General features: G+C 38.9%; 2 protein-coding genes across 7 annotated transcripts in view; one reads left to right on the plus strand and one right to left on the minus strand.

Moving 5' to 3' along the window:
- LOC109417777 (uncharacterized) overlaps nucleotides 1-20,007 on the minus strand; it is a 234,448-nt gene that overhangs the window by 189,514 nt on the left and 24,927 nt on the right. The window lies entirely within an intron of this gene.
- LOC134286193 (uncharacterized) lies at nucleotides 590-19,912 on the plus strand. Its single transcript, XM_062847772.1, has 4 exons — nucleotides 590-686; nucleotides 16,868-17,118; nucleotides 18,950-19,070; nucleotides 19,196-19,912. The coding sequence occupies exons 1-4, from the start codon at nucleotides 590-592 to the stop codon at nucleotides 19,606-19,608; spliced, it is 882 nt and encodes a 293-aa protein (XP_062703756.1). The 3' UTR covers nucleotides 19,609-19,912.

Consider the following 20,007-nt stretch of genomic DNA (forward strand, 5'->3'; position numbering starts at 1 on the left):
CTCAGAAATGTTTGCATACATAATTCACTGCCCATGCTGCTGCCGATGATGGTTTTGGCGAATGCACTACCATGGACCGTTAACTTAATGAACGGTGCATGTTTGCACTTGAAGCTCAAAGTGGTGCAATCACACTGAGAAAGGATGATTTATCGAATCACTCTTGGTTTGTTCTCTTTGAATAAAAGTCAAGTTCAGATTTGGTAACGATAAAGTATATTAATTGGAGCATCTTGAAAACTGTTTTAGAAGGTCAAGTGCAGTGGTTCAGTATTTGGAAGGTACTGTGTATTATGATACCAAAGTCAATGAATATGGGGATGCTAGATCAATGTAACCAACAAAATTCTTGAAGATAACGAGATATTTTTCTATAACTTTACATATTTTGACGGAAAATTTCGGTTACTATGAGACCAAGTTGGTATTTCAAGAAAGGGCATATTAACTAATTTTAGCAAATTATTAAAAATATATTTGTTTATTGACCAAACTGATGCTCGCAAAAAAATGTTTTAAACCCACCAAGTTCGTTTGAGGCACTAATTTGTGTCCAAACGTTAACTCACCTTAAGACAGTTAATTGCTCATGGCGGATAACGAACTCATCACCAACTTCACCGACGACGACCAACGACCGCCCGACGCCGCAGCCACCTTCCATTGGAACCATCTAATAGACACATGTACGACCCATGTTATCTCATCGAGTTAACATAGTTGTTTCCTCTACACTCTCCCCCATCCACAATTCAAAAAGCAGTCTTTTACCGGTGAAGACAGCATAACAACAAAAGCCTGTTTGAAGCCTATTATCAAATCCAGCCAGCCTGGCTGCTTTCATCCGCCGGCGTCTCTCACAGTCGTGTGTACACCTGTAATCAAATGTTGGAAACGCATTCAAAACCGTCCCACCCCCCATGATCATCGGCGGCTTCAACGACGATGATCAATAATGATCATGCGAGAAAGGATGCAGCGGTATGATAGTAAACGTATAACTACAAATCAGCCTCAAGGGCTGAAAAACAAAAACAAAGACGACTGATAATGGTCTAGTTAAAAAAAAAATAACAAAATTTCTTCAGCAGGTGACACTAGTTTACAAAATAAAACGAAAATCGTGAACATCTGCTTCTGTCAACGCCCAAAATTTTGAGGCACAATTTAGCGCTAGTTTCGAAACCGTGCTTCAAAAAATTTTAAGTTGAACAGTTCTCTGTTAGCCGGCGCCCGTGGCGTGGTTGGTCACACGTTCGCTTCATATGCGGATAGTCATGGGTTTGATTCCCAGCCCCGGCACTTGCAATTTTTCGTCAGTTGCTTTTCCCCCGAAAGCAACGGACACTGACCCTCTTCTGAGCCCCATGGCTCAAACGGACTCGGATACCTGGACATCGGCGAACTGCTACTCATAATGGACCCCCAATTGGACTGGAAAGGAACAACGGCCATTCATCATCATCCTTGTGCTCATCATTCTACTAGGTATAAAAGTAGAAAAAGTAAAAGCAGCAGAAGGGCAACCAGTTCGATAAAGTAGAATAGAATCTAGGCGCTGTACAAAATGTGAGTGCAGCTGTCAATTGAAATTGCTCACGTAGTGCCCCAGTGGACAATAGAGCTGTAAATTAGGTTAAGTGATTAAGAATAAAAAAAAAACAGTTTTCGAGATTTAGTTCAATATTGAGTTTTACAACTCTTTAAAATATGGAATTAACTAAAATTCAAATAAATTGCGTTTTGTTCAAGCAATTTTAAATATTTTTCCATAAATTAAGAGCTGAATATAATACCATTCCATCATCTGAATGCAGGTTTTGCGTTAGATTGATGAAATTCAAGATATTGGCGAATTTTAGGGACGATCTCCTTAAATTTTAGCAAAATTTCCAAAAAATATATAAAGAAATGTATTTTTTTTTTTCAATGAGAAACAACAATTTAAAAATTATGTCTATGTATTCGACATATGTATTTTATGTAGGCGAGTTACAGTAAAAAAAATCAGCTTAATCGGAGCATCGATTACGGAGAATGAGATGAATGAAGTGAGCGACTTTGCTCAAAAATGGAACACAAAATTTTTGCTCTACTGTATTTTTTTTCCTTCTTGTTTTCAAACTCAGAGCATGATTCTACCCCAAAAGCCTACCGATTTTAAAAATGCTGTAAACTAGTGTGACCAACGGTTAGGGATGCCAGATAATTTGTTGAAAAAGCTGTATCACCATTTCCAAAAAGCTGTTTGATACAAATCTTGATTGTAAACAAAAACTCCTCTAGCTGTAAAATCTGCATTTCTTACAGAACGATCAAAAATTGGTATTACACAGCAAACTCTGTAACACGACATCTCTGCCAACAACAGTCATATTTTCTCATACATGATACTTTTTTTTTGATTTTTTTTTATTTTGAATATCTATAAAGATGTGGATACAAAAACATCAGATGTCACTCATAAAAGCCGAACAATGCATAGTTTTACGAGGATTAACAATAAAATACAGTTTTAAAGTAGCTGGTATACAAATAAATAGATTTACAATTTCAAAAGACCATACATAGCTGATTATTTTTTTTTTTATAAAAATGTAAAACCAGGGTTCTTCACTGCTCCTGTGACCAAAAAACGTGAAAAAAAAACAACAAATTTCCTTATTTTTGCACCTAAATTTGACTATTCTAACTTAATTTTCTGAAAACTATAATAAAATATTTTAACAAAAAAGAAACTTAAAACTGACGAACAGGTTAAAAAAATGACACTACTTACTTTGAAAAATCATAACTCAAGAACGAAGCATCGTAGAAACATTTTTTTTAGAAAATGAAAGCAAATTTTCTCAGAAATCCAAAAAAAAATATGAACTGGAAAAAATTTCCCACAAAATTTTCCACAGTTGAGAACATTCGTAAAGAAAAGCCGGAAAAACTATGGCCGAAATCGTGGAAAATTTTCGAAAAAATATTTTAGAGAAGGTTATTTCATAAGCTTGAATCGCTGAAATTTTTGGAATGCACTTTGTGTAGTGGAACTTCAATGAACATGCTGAATAAAACATAAAACTCGTGTTGAAGTGTTCTTATTAAAATATTCCTGGATTACATATTTTAATTGATTCCTCTCAATTTTTTATGCAGATTTGTGGTAAAGCTTCTAAACGACCTACAAAGGTTTTGGCAGATTTTTTTTATTGTTTTTTTTTTGGAAAACTGGATTTATAAGCATATTGATGTTAGCATGAGAAAAAACCACATTTCACTCCTGTGCAGTTTTCTGAGTTTCATTTTGGTCTCATTTTGAAATCAAAATGGAACTTAAAAAATATACAGGAATGTGATTTTTTCTCCTTTTAATTTTTTGTTTTCCCAATATAATCGTGTCCCAGGCCTATTTATATACATGTAAGTCAAATCCTGGAAGCACTACTAGGAAAATCTACTAGAACTTTCAGGAAGCATTATGGATAATTTTGATAAGCAGTGTATAACAAATTTCAGATTTTTTTCAAGTGGGCTTTTGCAAAGATTTTTTCCTCATATATTGGAAAGGATCTTCTAGGGGTTTTCTGAAATGTAATCAAGCATTTTGGGCCCCTGGAGTGCCTCCACCGATCGTTAAAAATATCCACAACGTCATTAGTGGCTGCAGATTTGATGAAAATAACTGATTTTTGGAGCATTAGTTTTCACTGTTTTCGACACCCCAATGCATTTTGACACTTTTGAGTATATATTTTGGACACCCGGTGTTTAAACTCGTTAGTTTCGAAGAGTCTACCATCATTTACCTGAGGGAGAAGGGAAGAAAAAAAAGATGGGACAGAGGAAAGGGAATAGGATCGTCATACTCGCAAAAGCGTACCACAATGGGTTCACATAGCGTCCTGAAAAGAGCACTGAGATAACGCATAAAGCGTAAAGAGAGCCTATAGCTCTTTACCACAGCGGGTTAAGAACAACAGAATATCCTGAAGATTCAGGTTTCTGAAGTCTGTTTCACTTAATAAGTGTTTACCGAATACTCGGAAACGCAGTTGCGCAAAAACTGGACAGTTACATATCAAATGATACGAAGTTCCATAATCGAATTCACAGCTATGACATGTAAATGAATCAGGTTGCTGAATATTCGCCATGTGATAGCTGAGTCGGCAGTGGCTAGTCAGTGCTTTGACCAGAATGCTGCAATTCTGCTTTGACAGATTTGTAAGATACTTCCTCACCCTTGGAGATGGCTCAGTGCAATACAATTTGGTTTGACGACATGACTCCAAACTATCCCAGTATTGTCTGTGTTGAGTAGCAGCCCAGGTGTGAATCTGAAGCTTTACCCAACACTTCGATACCGGAATAGCTGGCACCAGGGCCAATGAAGTCATGTGAAGCTCCAGTGCGAGCTAACTCATCAGCCAATTCATTTTCAGCCGGGGCCCGTGCACAATGGTTTATTTTCCCATTTTCACGCTCTTAATTAATAGCTCGAAGGATTGATGAGATAGAGCAATGGTGTCTTCGGCAAAGTTGACGGGAATGACCAGCGCCATCTTTTGACAGTTAGAGTTTTCGGATCAATCCCCCTAAAAGTGAGATACAAAATATTTTTTTTTTATTTGTTGAGATAGAGGGTTGACGTCTTCGGCAAAGTTGTAGCATTTTTGATTCCAAATAACTTTCCTGAAGACGTCAATGTTGTAATTTTTACTTCAATGGAGATAGAGACCTGTGTTTGAAAGTTAACCCCAAAAACACGTTTTTTAAGTAAAACATACATTTGTTGAATTTTTAGACCCATATAATGTTCTGCAAAGTTGTATGAATCAATAAAATACGCAACTTTGCCGAAGACATCAAAGCTGTAAGAATTAAATGAGACGAGTTATAGATGAATTTATGATTTTTTCATCCATTTTGAGGGATAAATATCTTTCTTAGGGGCAAAAAGGTGCAACTGAGGATACCCTTATCAGAAAGTACGTCTATAGAGCTTTCAAATAAGGGTCAGTTTGTCCGTCCACGATCGTCTACTGAGGAGATATGACCAAAATAAAAAATCTCCTTACTACGATTTAACTGCATTCAAATCTACGTTGACAGAAAAATTCATGGCTACTATGATCAAATAATATATAGCCTTCTCTAAGCGAATTTCCGCAACAGTCCTGAATGTTTTAAATACCAAAATTGTTCTAAAAAGCGTTTTCCACTGCCTTTTTATAAGATTTCCACTATTTAGTACAAATCCCATTCATTGAATAAAATATTAGGATTTACCGGGGTTTAATACGCTCTCACAGAGCCAACAGAGTTCTTCTGTAAGGCAATTTGAAATTTTATATGAAGAAAGTCAACACTGAACTTTTATTAAGATAAGACGAAAGTTGGTTTAATTTTTATTTCATCATAGTAGCCATGAATTTTTCTGTCAAAGTAGATTTGATTGCAATTAAATCGTAGTAAGGAATTTTTTTGTTATGGCCATATCTCCTCAGTAGACGATCGTGGACGAACAAACTGACCCTTATTTGAAAGCTCTATAGATGCACTTTCTGACAAGGGTATCCTCAGCTGCACCTTTTTGCCCCTAATAAAGATATTCATCTCTAAAAGTGGATGAAAAAAATCATAAATTCATCTATAACTCGTCTCATTTAATTCTTACAGCTTTGATGTCCTCGGCAAAGTTGCGTATTTTATTGATTCATACAACTTTGCAGAACATTGTACGGGTCTAAAAATTCAACAAATGTATGTTTTACTTAAAAAACGTGTTTTTGGGGCTAACTTTCAAACACAGGTCTCTATCTCCATTGAAGTAAAAATTACAACATTGACGTCTTCAGGAAAGTTGTTTGGAATCAAAAATGCTACAACTTTGCCGAAGACGTCAATCCTCTATCTCAACAAATAAAAAAAAATAATTTTGTATCTCACTTTTAGGGGGATTGATCCGAAAACTCTAACTGTCAAAAGATGGCGCTGGTCATTCCCGTCAACTTTGCCGAAGACACCATTGCATTATCTCGTCAATCCTTCGAGCTATTAATTAAGAGCGTGAAAATGGGAAAATAAACCATTGTGCCGTGGCGTAGTTGGTCACACGTTCGCTTCATATGCGGATGGTCATGGGTTTGATTCCCAGCCCCGGCACTTGCAATTTTGACGTAAACTACGTCTTACGGGAAGTACTGGGTGTAAAATGAAAATCTAAAATTTTGCGACCGTCACGAAAAATTGATAGGTTTTGAGCGCTAATAACTCAGCCGTTTCACGACCGATTTTCAAATTTTTTGCATCGATAGATCACAAATTTATCTACGCGTTGAAATAATTATAGGTAACTATTGATTTTCAACAGCATACTATTGAAAATTTGGGAAAAGTGGACCCATGTTTTATCCAGCCAATCACGTGCGAGCACAAGTTTGCGATTTTTCGTCGAGCACCACCCAGTATAAAAGATTACTGCTTCTTCCCATCTTCCTTCATTCTGCATCGATTCCTCGAGGGGAACGCATCGGAGGAGAACAGCCATAATCATTCCGAGGTGGTAGCTGTCGGCGGTTGTGTGTGCGTCTTCGCGTCGGAGTGCGCGGCAGCACGAGTGGATCTGACGACCACACAGCAGTTTCTCCGTTTGTATGTCCGCTCAGTATTCTGTGACATGCGGAGCGCGGTGGAGGTCAACGGTTGTGCGTCGTCGTGCGGTGGTAAAATTGGAGCAGCCAGCCGGATGAGGACTTTTCATCGTCGGATGGAAATGATGTAAATTTAAACAGCCCTTCTGAGGGCTATAAAACTGTCCCACAAGAGAGAACGGATAATTTTCTAGGTTACGGTTTCAAGTGAAATTACTATGAGATGGCTGTTATAAATGGAAGTAAGGGGCTGTCCATTAATTACGTAAGGGTTTATAGGGGGAGGGGGGGTTTGAAAAATCTTACGAGCCATACAAAAAACTTTTGGCTCTCATACAAAAAATCTTACAAGGGGGGGTGGGGGTGTCGAAAAATCGTAAAAGAATCCCTTACGTAATTAATGGACAGCCCCTAACAAAATCAGCAAAATTTGTACGAGTTGATTGAAAATTTGTTCAATTTCTTCAACTTAGAAAAATGGTTACTTTGATGAAGAAAATGAGCATTGTTAAACAGTGTTGCCAAATTTAATTGAATAAGTACTTTAACCGTTTAAAATGTGCAATACTTAACCATGATATTAAATTATTTTTTATAAGTATTAAACGTTTAATAAATCTAGTCTACCAATTTGCAAAAGTATGATTTGCATATTAAAATGAATTTGATGAACATTAGTCAAACCAATATTGCAAATAAATCCTATGGCATCACTGATTCTTACCCCTCTCTCATCGAACCAACCACGTTCGAGAGGGGAAAACGAACCGCCTTGCCGTATAAAAGCAAACTGCTTCTTCCCATTTTCTTTTATTCTTTGTCAACTCTTTGACGGGAACGCATCAGCGGAGCGCTCAGTTCACTTCCTTCAGTATGCTTTGGCAAGCCGATAGCGATGGTCGAAGGTGGTTGCACGCGAGTGCGTCCGCTTTTGCATCGTCACGTTTTGCACAGCATCGCCTCGTAAACCCACCATCGGAGTCAACGCCACCGTCGCCGTTCTGGATTTCGCAATCATAACTACCGAATTTCACCTTTAGTAAGCAATTAAATTACAGCCTTGGGGGCTACAATTCTATATTTTCTGCAACAGTTGATTCTGAATTAAGTGAAGACATGCAAATGCCGACATTTTAAACCCATCTAGGTACTACGCGAGAGCGGTAAAATTGCATGAAATGGGGTGCTTACGCTGCCACGGCACTGGAAATCTAAAATTTTACGACGGTCTCGAAATTATGACAGATTTTGCACGCTAATAACTCAGCCATTAATAGTATTATTTCCAAATATTTCATATTAATTGATTGGAAATGTATGTACGTACCATTTATGACAAATAATCAAAAATATTGATTTTCAACAGCAAACTATTGAAAATTTGGGAAAAGTAAGCCAATGTTTTAGCCAGCCGATTGCGTGCGAGCACATTTTTGCGTTTTGCCGTACAGTTACATTCTTCTCATCTTCCATCATTCGTTCACGACCATTCTAGAGGATTGCATTGAAGGAGGGCTAGCCAGTTTTTCCGTTTGCGTTTTCCAATGTTCCTCCACAAGAATGAACCGAATGATTTTCTAACGAAGACGAAGCGCCGGATGACAAATAATGTCAAAATCGGCACAGTCTCAAAGCCTCTTGCTTCTTGTAGCATCCATGATACACTCCATATAAATTTACAAAAGCGAGTTGATCGGAAATTTCCAATAGTTTTCTTAAACTTAGAGAAATGGCAAGTTTAATGAAGAAATGAAGATTATTTCTCAACCAAATTTCAATTAGTATTTTGTCTGCAAAAATCAAAATTCTCTGTGCCCATTTTTGCCGCAAAATCTGGAAGAAAGCTACTACGATTTATAGAAATTATTCGATAAATAATAATATAAAGGCAATTTCAGTCATCAAATTAGCAAAAGCTTAATGATTTGCATTTTTGATTGATCTGTTTGATTGCAAAGCAAGCTATATGGCATTACTGATTCTTACCCCTCTCTCGTCAAACTAATTCTTCTTCTATCTATCAAACCAATTCTTCTACTTCTTCTTATGGACGTCCTAAAACAAAGCCTCGTCGCTGTTCTGACTTTTGCTGCCAAAACAATGAAATTTGTCGAACTCACGTGCAATAATTTGACCAAAATCTGGTTCGAACAGCCCTCTCAAGGGCTTTATCAATTTTCTGAAAGAGTATATGGTAGATTTTCCGATAAAGTGACGCTGGCCACATAAGTGTCAAAACTGCCGAATTTTGAAACCTACTATAGCATATTAAACAAAATGCAACAGCATTGTGCGGAAATTAAACCGTGTCTTTTCATCTGGTCGTGTCTCTGAATCTAGCAAGTGCGCTTTCTTCTTGCGCTACCATCAACGCAGTCTATAAGGGATTTCCGCCGGCTTCGCTTAGGCTTCAAGCTGTGGAGAACTGACACTGAGGAAGATTACAAGTGGTAGTCGATACGCGTCTCGGTCAAAGGATAAGCAAACTAGGGCGGAATTAAAAGGTACAAAACTTATTACACTCATTTGAAGAGGGTATTCTGCTTAGAGAGTTCGAAAAGTCGGTACAAGTTCAAAATATTTTGTAATTATTTCCAATACCGGAATTCTCAAACTTGCAGAATTTACCTTGTTTCTTATGATATGATTATTTTTATTGGTTCAAACTATTGATTCAACCAATAACAAACTGCTTTACGTAGTTTACGTCATGCGGTTGTGTCTTGTACACGCCCCTCTAATTTTTTCGTCAGTTGCTTTTCCCCCGAAAGCAACGGACACTGACCCTCTTCTGAGCCCCATGGCTCAAACAGACTCGGATACCTGGACATCGGCGAAGTGCTACTCATAATGGACCCCCAATCGAACTGGAAAGGAACAACGGCCATCCATCATCATCTTTGTGCTCATCATTCTACTAGGTATAAAGTACAAAAAGTGAAAGCAGCAGAAAGGCAACCAGTTCGATAAAGTAGAATAGAATCTAGGTTCTGTACAAAATGTAAGTGCAGCTGTCAATTGAAATTGCTCACGTAGTGCCCCAGTGGACAATAGAGCTGTAAATTAGGTTAAGTGATTAAAAAAAAAAATCATTTTCAGCGATGGAAGATTGGCCAGGTACCCATACAAGGTGAACAGCGTTTGCTGAATTCAGCTCCTCGATTTGAGTTCGAAAAGCGATAACTATCTTCGACCTGGAGTTGGCCGAAGCAAGTGCTTTAATAGCAGCCTGGCTATCTGAACAGAAGTATATTACTTTGCCCATTACGTGCTGCTGAAGTGCTGATTGCACTCCACACATAAGAGCAAAGATTTCGGCCTGAAAAACATGGAAGTGTCTACCAAGTGAGGAAGACAGATAAAGCCTTAGCTCACGACAATGAACACCAGCACCTGCTCGACCTTCGAGAAGGGAGCCATCAGTGTTACATACGATGCCGTCTGAAACATTTCTCTCCAGATCTCCAGATGTCCACTCTCCCGGGAAGAGAATTACGTGGAAAATGTCCTACATGGAAAATTACAAACAATTGTTAGATCACTTGGTGCAAGGACAACTTTGTCTCAATTCACCAAAAGTGGAACCAACGAGGGGTGGGTTGATCTGCGGTTCACAGGAGTTTCCTCTAGTAAACCGAGTACCCGTAGACGGTAAGTGCAAGAAAGGGCTTCTTGTTTGAGATGAATGTTTAGTGGAGCAACGTCAAAGAGAGCTTCGAGCGCTGCCGTGGGAGTTGAAGAGAACGCTCCAGACATCGCCATTAAACACATCCTTGGGAGATGGCCTAATATTGATTGGATCGTTCTCATTTTGCCCTTTTGCCACCACACAAGACGTCCATAAGCCAATATTGGCCGAACAACAGTTGTGTAAATCAATTTGATATAGGGTAATTCGCCAATTGTTGAACGGTTAGTACCGGCATTTTGGTTTTCGTTTGTTTTTCCGTGCATAATTCCACTTTAGTTGAAAAATATCCAGTGAACGTCTAGATCTACTTATCCCTTATACTGTCCATTGAATTTGTATTCCCTTAAGGACAAGGTATTTGGAGTACATTGCTCAAAATTTCTAGAGCACCGTTTTTTAGAACCGTTGAACGGATTTGAATGAAAATGCATCACGCTAATTGTTCAGTGGTTGTCAACAGCGTGATGCATTTTAATCGAAATCCGCTCAACGGCTCTAAAAAACGGTGCTCTAGAAATTTTGAGCAATGTACTCCAAATACCTTGTCCTTAAATTCCATTTTCTAAGAGAAAATGGTACATTTGTATGGGAAGTCTGTAACCCAAATGTTGAACGCTTCCTTAAGCTAGCTCATCCTGATGTTGGACGGTTCTCGCCAATTGTTGAACGGTTGAAGCTTTGTTCGTAATTGATGACGTATAACCCGACATCAACCTATCATTCACCTGTTTTTATTTCGGCCACCAAACCTAACATAGACACGACAGTTACCCGATGTGGGTCCGACATTTGATAAAATTTGACCCGACTTTGACCAGACATCCGATATTTTTCTCACTCTGGCGGATTTTTTTCCGGGTTTTTCGTGTTTTGTGCCCAGCTAGTCCGAGCTAGTGACAATTCATTTAAGGTGAACTTTTCAACTTTTCAGCCCAATCCTTCTTTTGGTTTCTCAGATTTGTGCTCTTGGAAATTCGAGGTGTAGCTTCGTTATATATTCACCTTAAATGACAAGGAATCGCACATTTGAAGAGAGCTCTAGTGGACTGAAATAGTTTTAAACATGACTAGATGCAAAAATGGCTGAAAAGATTTGATTAGAAGCGAAAACGACAGAAGAAAAGTACGGCTTTAAAAGCCCCTGAAACTCTCCTGGAAACCCATGGGACCCACTCAACCCCCAAGAACACTCATGGAACGACCCTGAAATCCCTTGAAAACCCATGGGTTGCTCCTGAGCCTCCTGGAACGCCTTGAAATACTCCGGGGACCCCCTTAACACTCTGAATTCCTCTTGAACACCTCTGCAACGCCCTTGAAACCCCATGAAATGCACGGTTAGGTAAAGTGAAAAAAAAAAATCTGGCATTCATGCTAACATCGTAGGTTATGCCAGTGTTCAACAATTGGATCATGGATGCAAGAAAAATATTTTTTCAAATTAAATTACAATGAAAATGTGATTTTAAACAATGTTAAACTGTCAATGACATCCTTCCAATTCCTGTACCTATGGTGTGCCTTTGATATTTGTGGTCGATTTGCCCGCAAAGCTTATTTCGTAACAGCAATTTCTTAAAATTAATCTTAAGAATGTGTGCAGTTTTCGTGTCATCAGCGGTACAAAATTTTCAATCAATTTTTTTGACGTAAAATATGTATGATTTTGTAACTCAATTAGAGCAATATCGTGACCCACATGTATATGCATCTACATCATACGTTTACGTTGGATGAAAATTACTTAAGTAAGATTTATAATAACATATTCAGAAACTGTTCAACATTTGGGTAGTGTTCAACAATTAGCGAATTACCCTACTTAGGTTTGAGCTCCCAAGTTGTACCAGAGGTTCACCGGCATTGCCCGAAGGCCATACAAGCTTTCTTGATTCTGAACTCAATGTGAGGTGTCCAGGAAAGCTTGGAATCAAGAATAACTTCTACGTACTTTACCTGTTCAGTCACATCGATATCAGAATCAAAGAGACGCAAAGGTCGAACGCCATTACGGTTTCGCCTTTACGTAAATAGAACATTAGATGTTTTACTCGGATTACCCGAAAGGCCATATTGGTGACACCAGCCCTCAACTACTGAAAGAGCGCTTTGCATCAAGTGGAAAAGGGTCGAAACAATGTTAGATAGTCGTCGGCACATAAGTAGGAAAAACGCTATCATTGAGTTGCCTCAATAGCGTATCTGCTACGACGTTCCACAAAAGTGGTGATAAGACTCCCTTTGTCAAAGACACCCTCGATATCTAAGAAAACACCCAAACAGGATTGCTTTTGAGCGAATGCCTTCTCGATATCGTAAACAACTTTGCGTAAAAGAGTCACAATGGACTTTCCAGATTGGCAGGCATGTTGGATCACATGAAGAGGCCCATTGGTCAGATGAACATCACGGATGTGATGATCCACAATGCGTTCCAAGTATTTCAGAAGAAAAGAGGTCAAACTGATAGGTCCGAAACACTTTGCTTCTTCAAACGACGCAAAACCCAGTTTCGGATAAACTTCACAGTAATATCCCGCCAAGATTTAGGAATATACCCTGTAGCAAAACTGCAAACAAGTACTTTTTTCAAAAGATGTTTGAAATAATCAAATCCCTTCTGAAGCAAAATAGGATAAATCCCATCTGTCCCAGGAGATTTGAAAGGAGAAAAGCTTTTAAGTGTCCTCTCAATTCCCAGCCAAAGCCAGGGAATCACAACTACAAGAAAAGACATCAAGTTCATCCGAAGATATATAATCCACACAACCAGGGAAATGTGTGCTGAATAAGCATTCCAGAACTTCCTCATCAGAGGAAGTCAGATTGCCATTTGACAAACGAAGTTCGATCACTCAGAAATCCTTAGATTTCGCAAGGATTTTGATTAACCGACTGACTTCACTCAAACTGGAAACATTTTTGTACAAAGGTTTTTCCAGCCGGATCGTTCAGCAGACCGGAGAGCTTTCCTGTAGGCCTTGCGAGCCGACCTGAAAGCCTTCGAACCAGCCGAACGTCGCCTGTTCCAACTTTTTCTACATTGTTTCCTGAGCTTCGCCAGATCAGAGTTCCACCAAGGGATTCCTCTTGCGATCTTCACAGACAGCAGAGGGCATGCTTTTTCAAAAGCATCCATGATGTAGGTCGCTGTAGTATAAACGGCATCATCTAAATCACTTGGAGTGTTAATGGATGGTTAGTATCCACGAAATTTGACCGCAACCAAATCAGTAAAGAGATCCCAGTATGTTGACCGAGGATTCCTGAAACGCAATGTTTGCGAAGTAACATTTAAATGTTCAAAAAAGATATAGCGATGGTAAGATAAAGATTCTTCATCTGACACAAGCCAATTGATCAGCTCGTGACTAATGCTACTAGAGCAAAGCTTCCTCCCTAGCAGATACCATGAAGGTTGGGCGGTTGCCTATGTTAAGTAATGTAAGATCTGTACTACTTAAGAACTCCATCAAACTGGAGCCTCTCAAGTTAATGTCTGAGCTGCCCCAGATGATATGATGAGCATTGGCATCACTGGCAACAATAAACGGAAGGCCTTTTGAAGTGCAATATGCGATGACTTATTTGAGTGCATTCGTAAAGGATGGTTCATCATGCGGTATATACACCGAACAATATACGTATTTTTTGATGAGATTTCCAACAGATACATCAATTGTGATAGCGCATACAAGTCTGGTGGTTAGTTCAGGGTTTAGTGTAGCAACTAATGCGTTGTCGAGAAACACACATGCTCGAGGCATGACACGCGAGTTTGCCATTTCATGTTAAGTGAAAGTAGCAAACACCGGGTTCACAAGGTTTCCTAGATAGTAATTCCCCTTACGAAAGTAAGGTTCTTGTACCAAGGTCACTTGGGCTGTACCATTTTGCATAAGTCTGCAATGATTGATTGTTGCTGTTCTTTTATGCTGAAGATTGGTCTGAGCTGTCTTAATCGTAGCCACTACCCAGACTAGGTAAGATTAAACTCTTCGCAATAACAGCACAACAAAGAACAGCAGCAATAAAACCAGATCAGTATCGATTGGAAAACGCCAAAGGCGAGGATACACAAAATACACCGTGTTTCGCATAATGCGAAACCATATAGGTGAAAATTTAATCTAATTAACAACATCTTTATAATCCCACCCTTATTCAGCCTCAAGTGAGAGTAATGAAGGGCAGCTGATGGTCTTGGAGAAACACAAGGCCCACCAAAAAGATTCTTGGCTTTGGGCTGCTTCATTTCCGAAAACACAAATACGTTACTGGGGGTTGTCAGCTATATCGTTACACCACAGAGCAGGAGCACTGCCTCTCTGTGGTGCAAATAAAACATGGAGAAAGTAGAAGTAGTTAGTCTTCCTCTTGTCCCCGGGGAGAAAAAATCACACAACGTAGGACCCCACTTAAACACTGGACGAAACTACAGGGGTTAGACATCGGGACAGGCAAAATTTACCATTCTCAAAAAAAATTCAAATAGCTGTAACTTTTCGAAAAGTGCATCAAACATTCTCAAATTTTCACTGTTAATTGGGTTTTAAATTAAGAAAAATGTTTTGATTTTTCGATTTTATACGAAATAGCACCTTTTTCTGAACCACTAGGGTAGAGAACTACTTGGGCACCTGGACCAATTCCCGGCAGGCTTCAAACATTATTCCAAATATCTTTAGTTATAGGATATTTACCTGAAAAGAATCAGCTCATGATTGATCCTTACACCTTTTCCGATCATATCCACCATAATTCACTACGGCAAATCACTAAAAAAATGCATTTTTAGTGAAAACAAAATCAGCAGCTTCAAATTTGCTCACGACTTGCCGGGATTCGGGATGCCGAACTGAATCTCTTCGTTGGCATCAAACTTTTTTCACCGTTTTCACTTCAGCAAAAATAGCTGTTTTCACTATTAAATCACTTCTTCTCTGGATTTTAATAATTCACTGCACATTTCAGTCTATGTAGTTTCTTATGATTCCTGTTAAAAAACTTGAAACTTAACAAGAGATTATATAAAAATGATCAAAAATTTCCTCCAAAATATGAACCATAAATCTCTTCGGCACCATCGTATTTATGCAAATCATGTTGCCAAACTCACAGACAGAAGAAAAAAAATACATTTTAATTTTGTAATGGTTTTTTATTGCTATGCAAAATATCAATAATGATTCTTATACTACTTCACAAAATTGTATACAAACATGTTTCTCATATGTTCTACTATTAAAAACCATAATTTTACTTGTAATTACACTGTTTTCTAGGGCCTTGAAAATATATTAAGTCGAATAGAACATAAACATGAACGGCAACTCTGTTTTGTATACATATAGTATATTTGCTAGTATGCGAATTGGATAACCTTCACAGGTTTTGAAAGGGCCAATCCTGTTTAAAAACTTGCATCGCATTGAATATGGCCCAGTGACATGCAGCATTTGTTTCTTTCATTCCTATGTACCCCAACATAATTGATACCGTGACGTCATATTCCAATCAAAGGCATCGCGCCATAAGTGCAAATGAAAAGGGCAACCTTGAACGAATACACCTGCTTCTCAGACTCATGCCTCGAGTCAGCTGTCAAATCTAATGTTTTTGTTTGTTTCCGCTGCTGCTCACGTCCTGCGTGTTTTGGTAAGTAACTTAAAAACTCGTTTTTTGAACATTAAATTATAAGGAAATCAATTGTAACTACTTATAATTATCAGAATTTCTCCATTTTTAGTGCTTCCAGGAACAAGTGCGCCAGAGGCAGCAGTATTTGCACGAAAAACGCGAGACATCCGTGCACATCTCTAATCGGGTGCGTGTGCCGTATTTGGGCAGCACATTATGGATCCTTTTATTATATACCTTAACGCGGATGGCACAGCCACCTCTACGACTATTCCATCCAACGAAATGCAGGTATGTAATTAAAATACATAGCAGTGTGGATATCATAATGATTATAATTGGTTTCGTCCTGGATCACGATCCAGTAGGTACCGTAAACAAGGGTCGAATTGATTGAAGTTTTTCCGATAAAGCATACGTTAACCCTTTCCTTCCCACGACTTTGAACGGCTATATCTATGTCAAAAAAGCGTTTCCGAAAAAAGTGGTAGAACAAAAGTTATTGCAAATTGGCTAAATTTTTCGAAATCAATGAAAAAAATTTTAGTTGTAAATCAATAGGTTTTTGATTGTTTATCAATAGTTCAACTATTGAAACAAGTAGGTAGTAGTTGGGTTAACCTTATGAGGTTATAACCATATTCCAAAAATTATTGCATCATATTCATCTAATTCCGTTTGTCCGGAGTTCGTCGAAAATCGATGGTGCTCCAGAGCAACCATGGGAAGTAGAGGGTTAAATAGATTTCATACAAGTATGGTGCTGTTTGAATCAGCTTTGCCTACCGGAAAAAAAAAACGTCTGATTAATTTCGATCCGGAGATCAATTTGACCCCGGTACTGATCTTTAGTCGCTATGTTTCAAGAAACAAGTTTTGTGAATATTCCCAGGGGGAAGAGCTAACGTCTATTTTTTTTTTCAAATCACATTACAGATTATTCACAAAGAGCAGTCAGTGCACGGCGAGTTGAGTGAATTCTGCGAGTACTCGCTAACGGGAACCAGCCAGTACGACCCGAATGATATCGAGCAAAGCATCAGTTACTCGGCGATTGGCCGAAGCAAAATTAATGCGGCACCAAGGACCACCGTTTTTCCACCGGTGATAACAATCGCTCCGGTAGAACTGTTTGGAGTACAGGTACACACCGTGGTGCATTTGATTAAATAACCCATTTTGATTAATCAGTAGAAGTATGCCTTGCTATACTGAGTGTTCTGACAATACCTATGCAGTTAAAAATCCTTTTTTACCTGCTTTCGCCATAGTATGTGCCATAGCCGAGTAATTATGAATGTATTTATAGTAGTCTCGATGTACAGTCAAGGCTCCCATTACACGTTGGTTCTCAGCTTAGCGTTTGAGCACTTCCCAGAGTACTGAGAGCTTCCTCTGCTAATGATCATTTAGCATGTGTACATCGTGTGGTGATTTCCGTGTGTATCGATAGGAAGGCTGCGCTAGAAAAAGGTGCTAATGGCCATGTTTTTGGAGGCGGCGGAATTTGTGGGCTTCCAATCGTCAGTCTGATTTCCTCCTTTTGATCTACCTGAGCGTTTAGGTCTCCTAGGATGATTCTGACGTACTGTCGTACTCACGTCCAAGTTGTGCGTAAAATGCGTCCTTATCATCATCAATGCTTCTGGAGTGTGACTGTGCACGTTGATTATTCTGAAGTTGAAAAGCCGGCCCTTGATCCTCAACCTTTCGTCGATCGGCCATCAGCTGATCACGCGCCTCTGCATCTTGCCCACCACAGCTTGTTGTTCCTAGCTCGGGTGTGTTGCCGCAGCTCTGGTAGATGGTATGATTAATTCTATGTTCGCGCCATGGATCCTGTCCAACACACCTCCTGCAGCGCTACGATGCCGAACCCGCGGTCCTTCAGTAGATCGGCGAGTATACGGGTGCTCCCAAAAAGAAAGATCGGCAGTTCCACGTACCGAGTTTCTAATAGCATGTCCTTTTTTTCGTTGGGGTCGTTACCGTTGGTCTTGGTTCGTATTATATTATTGCTGATTTTCAGTTGTAATTCTTTTTTATGGCTGGCTCGCAGAGCCGGACACCAACTCACTATTTTCCGGAGGACCATGGTGCACAGTTGAGCTTAGAGTAATCCCATGGCACTCGGACTGATAGACGCCTTCCTTAACATGGGGATCAAACGCTGTTGTGAGCCGGTCTTCTTGGAGAACATACGCTCAGGTTTGCAGAAGCAAACCCCTCTTTCCTATCAATCTACGACCAAAGTTTCACCGGGTTTGGTTACCCAATCTTCTCAAGTGTTCTTAAGGGTTTTGGTCACCGTCGAGTTTTATATTTGGAAATTGTTGATATTTTTCGGTGATTATCGTAATCACCGAAAAATATCAACAATTTCCAAATATACTTCTCAAGTGTTGCTCGCAACCTGGCCGGTGTCACGCGGAGGTAGGGATAGGAGTTGCTGAACAAATGGATCTCAAATACATAGATCTGAACCACACGTAATACCAACGAGAGACGAACCAGCCAAGGGCTGAAAGTCTCTATAATAAAGACAAATCAATCAATCAATCAACGTAATACCAAGCCTTTAAACACCGTGCCTCACAGAGTCTTGATATGCACTAAATTTGATTTCAATTTGCGGAGATTTTCATGTCTGTGATATTTATTCCGGTTTGAATTTTTTTCGAAGGATTTTATATTGATAAGCAAAGTGGAATTAATTCAAAGTCAAAATAGGCTTGAATTGAAAAACTAAGTTGGGTATAAGGGTAAATAACTGCTCAAAATCGGCAGGCATTTTTTGACAAATGTTTCATGCCTAACACCACAACTCGAAACTCATATATTAATGTAGTATCCTTACGAGTTTTGTTATTTTATGAAATCGTAGTTGTAACGCTAGTTTGCAGTTTTTCCTTCACAAAAATTGAAGAACATGATATTTCAACTATACATTTTTCATTCACGAATAACTTTACAGGCGCGTCCGAGCGAATCTTGCAATGTTACCAACGTTCCCAACCAACATCAATCTCCAAGAACAGCTTCTGGCACAATCGGCCAAAATGACCAACCCCTGGACCTCCGTACATACTACACAGGTTAGCATTTTTTTTTTTCAAAATTTTGCTTGATGATAATTTTAGTGTAAATATCACTTTTTTCAACAAAACTAAAACTTGATTTATATTTTATTCTATTTTATTTAATTTTTATAACATTAAAGAGCTAACATCCAAATTCCCGACGCCCGTAACAGTCAGTTCGATTACGAAAACATCTGATGCTTCGCTGAGGAAAATAAAAAAGCCTTCGACGAAAGCCTATGAAGATTCTACATTGCAGACAGCCCTCGGAAAAGTTAGGGATTCCGCTATGCCGTTGTATACTGCCGCGAAGAAATTCGGGGTGCCTCGTACAACTCTCCAATACCGCCTAAGTGAACACTACAAAAACAAGGGTACTCGGGGACCATATACGATATTTTCCGCAAATGAAGAGGCCAATATCGTAAAATGGCTGAAGGATATGGGGCGCAAAGGATATCCAATAACTCAGAACAGTTTGCGTTTCAAAATATCCAGCTTTCTGAAAGCGAACCCTCGCCCGACTCCTTTTACGAACAACATACCAGGTTAGTATGACACAAATCTACTCTGACCAAAAACAGTAATATATTATATCAGTTTTCAACTTCCATATTTTACATTGTGTTCTTAACCCTTATGTGGCTGGCAGGGTACCAGGGTACCTTTTTCGGCTTCAAATCTCGACATTTAAATGTTTATTGAGATTTGGAAATTGAAACTCTGCTAGATCTATGAACTCGTGAATAGGGTCTGAGTGCCATTAGTAATCTTACGCTCCCACATTTAACCTATTCGAAAACAAGCGATTACGGCACCGATTGACTCCGTTCCTTTTGTTTTGATACGTGCTCACTTCTAACAAAAAATACAAAAATAAGAAACAAAGCAAACAGCGCTTTAATCCTTTGTTTTTCGTAGAATGAAAATGGAAGCCACATGCTTAATAAGG

Source organism: Aedes albopictus, chromosome 2 (genome assembly GCF_035046485.1).
Source record: "Aedes albopictus strain Foshan chromosome 2, AalbF5, whole genome shotgun sequence".
In the NCBI taxonomy this organism is placed as follows: Eukaryota; Metazoa; Arthropoda; class Insecta; order Diptera; family Culicidae; genus Aedes; species Aedes albopictus.

What these genes read in the sequence shown, in the direction of transcription:
- LOC134286193 (XM_062847772.1), top strand. Translation starts at nt 590, where the DNA reads ATGGCGGATAACGAACTCATCACCAACTTCACCGACGACGACCAACGA. An exon ending in TAGAACTGTTTGGAGTACAG is followed by an intron (nt 17,119 to 18,949) that starts GTACACACCGTG and finishes ATAACTTTACAG; the next exon opens with GCGCGTCCGAGCGAATCTTG. An exon ending in CCTCCGTACATACTACACAG is followed by an intron (nt 19,071 to 19,195) that starts GTTAGCATTTTT and finishes ATAACATTAAAG; the next exon opens with AGCTAACATCCAAATTCCCG.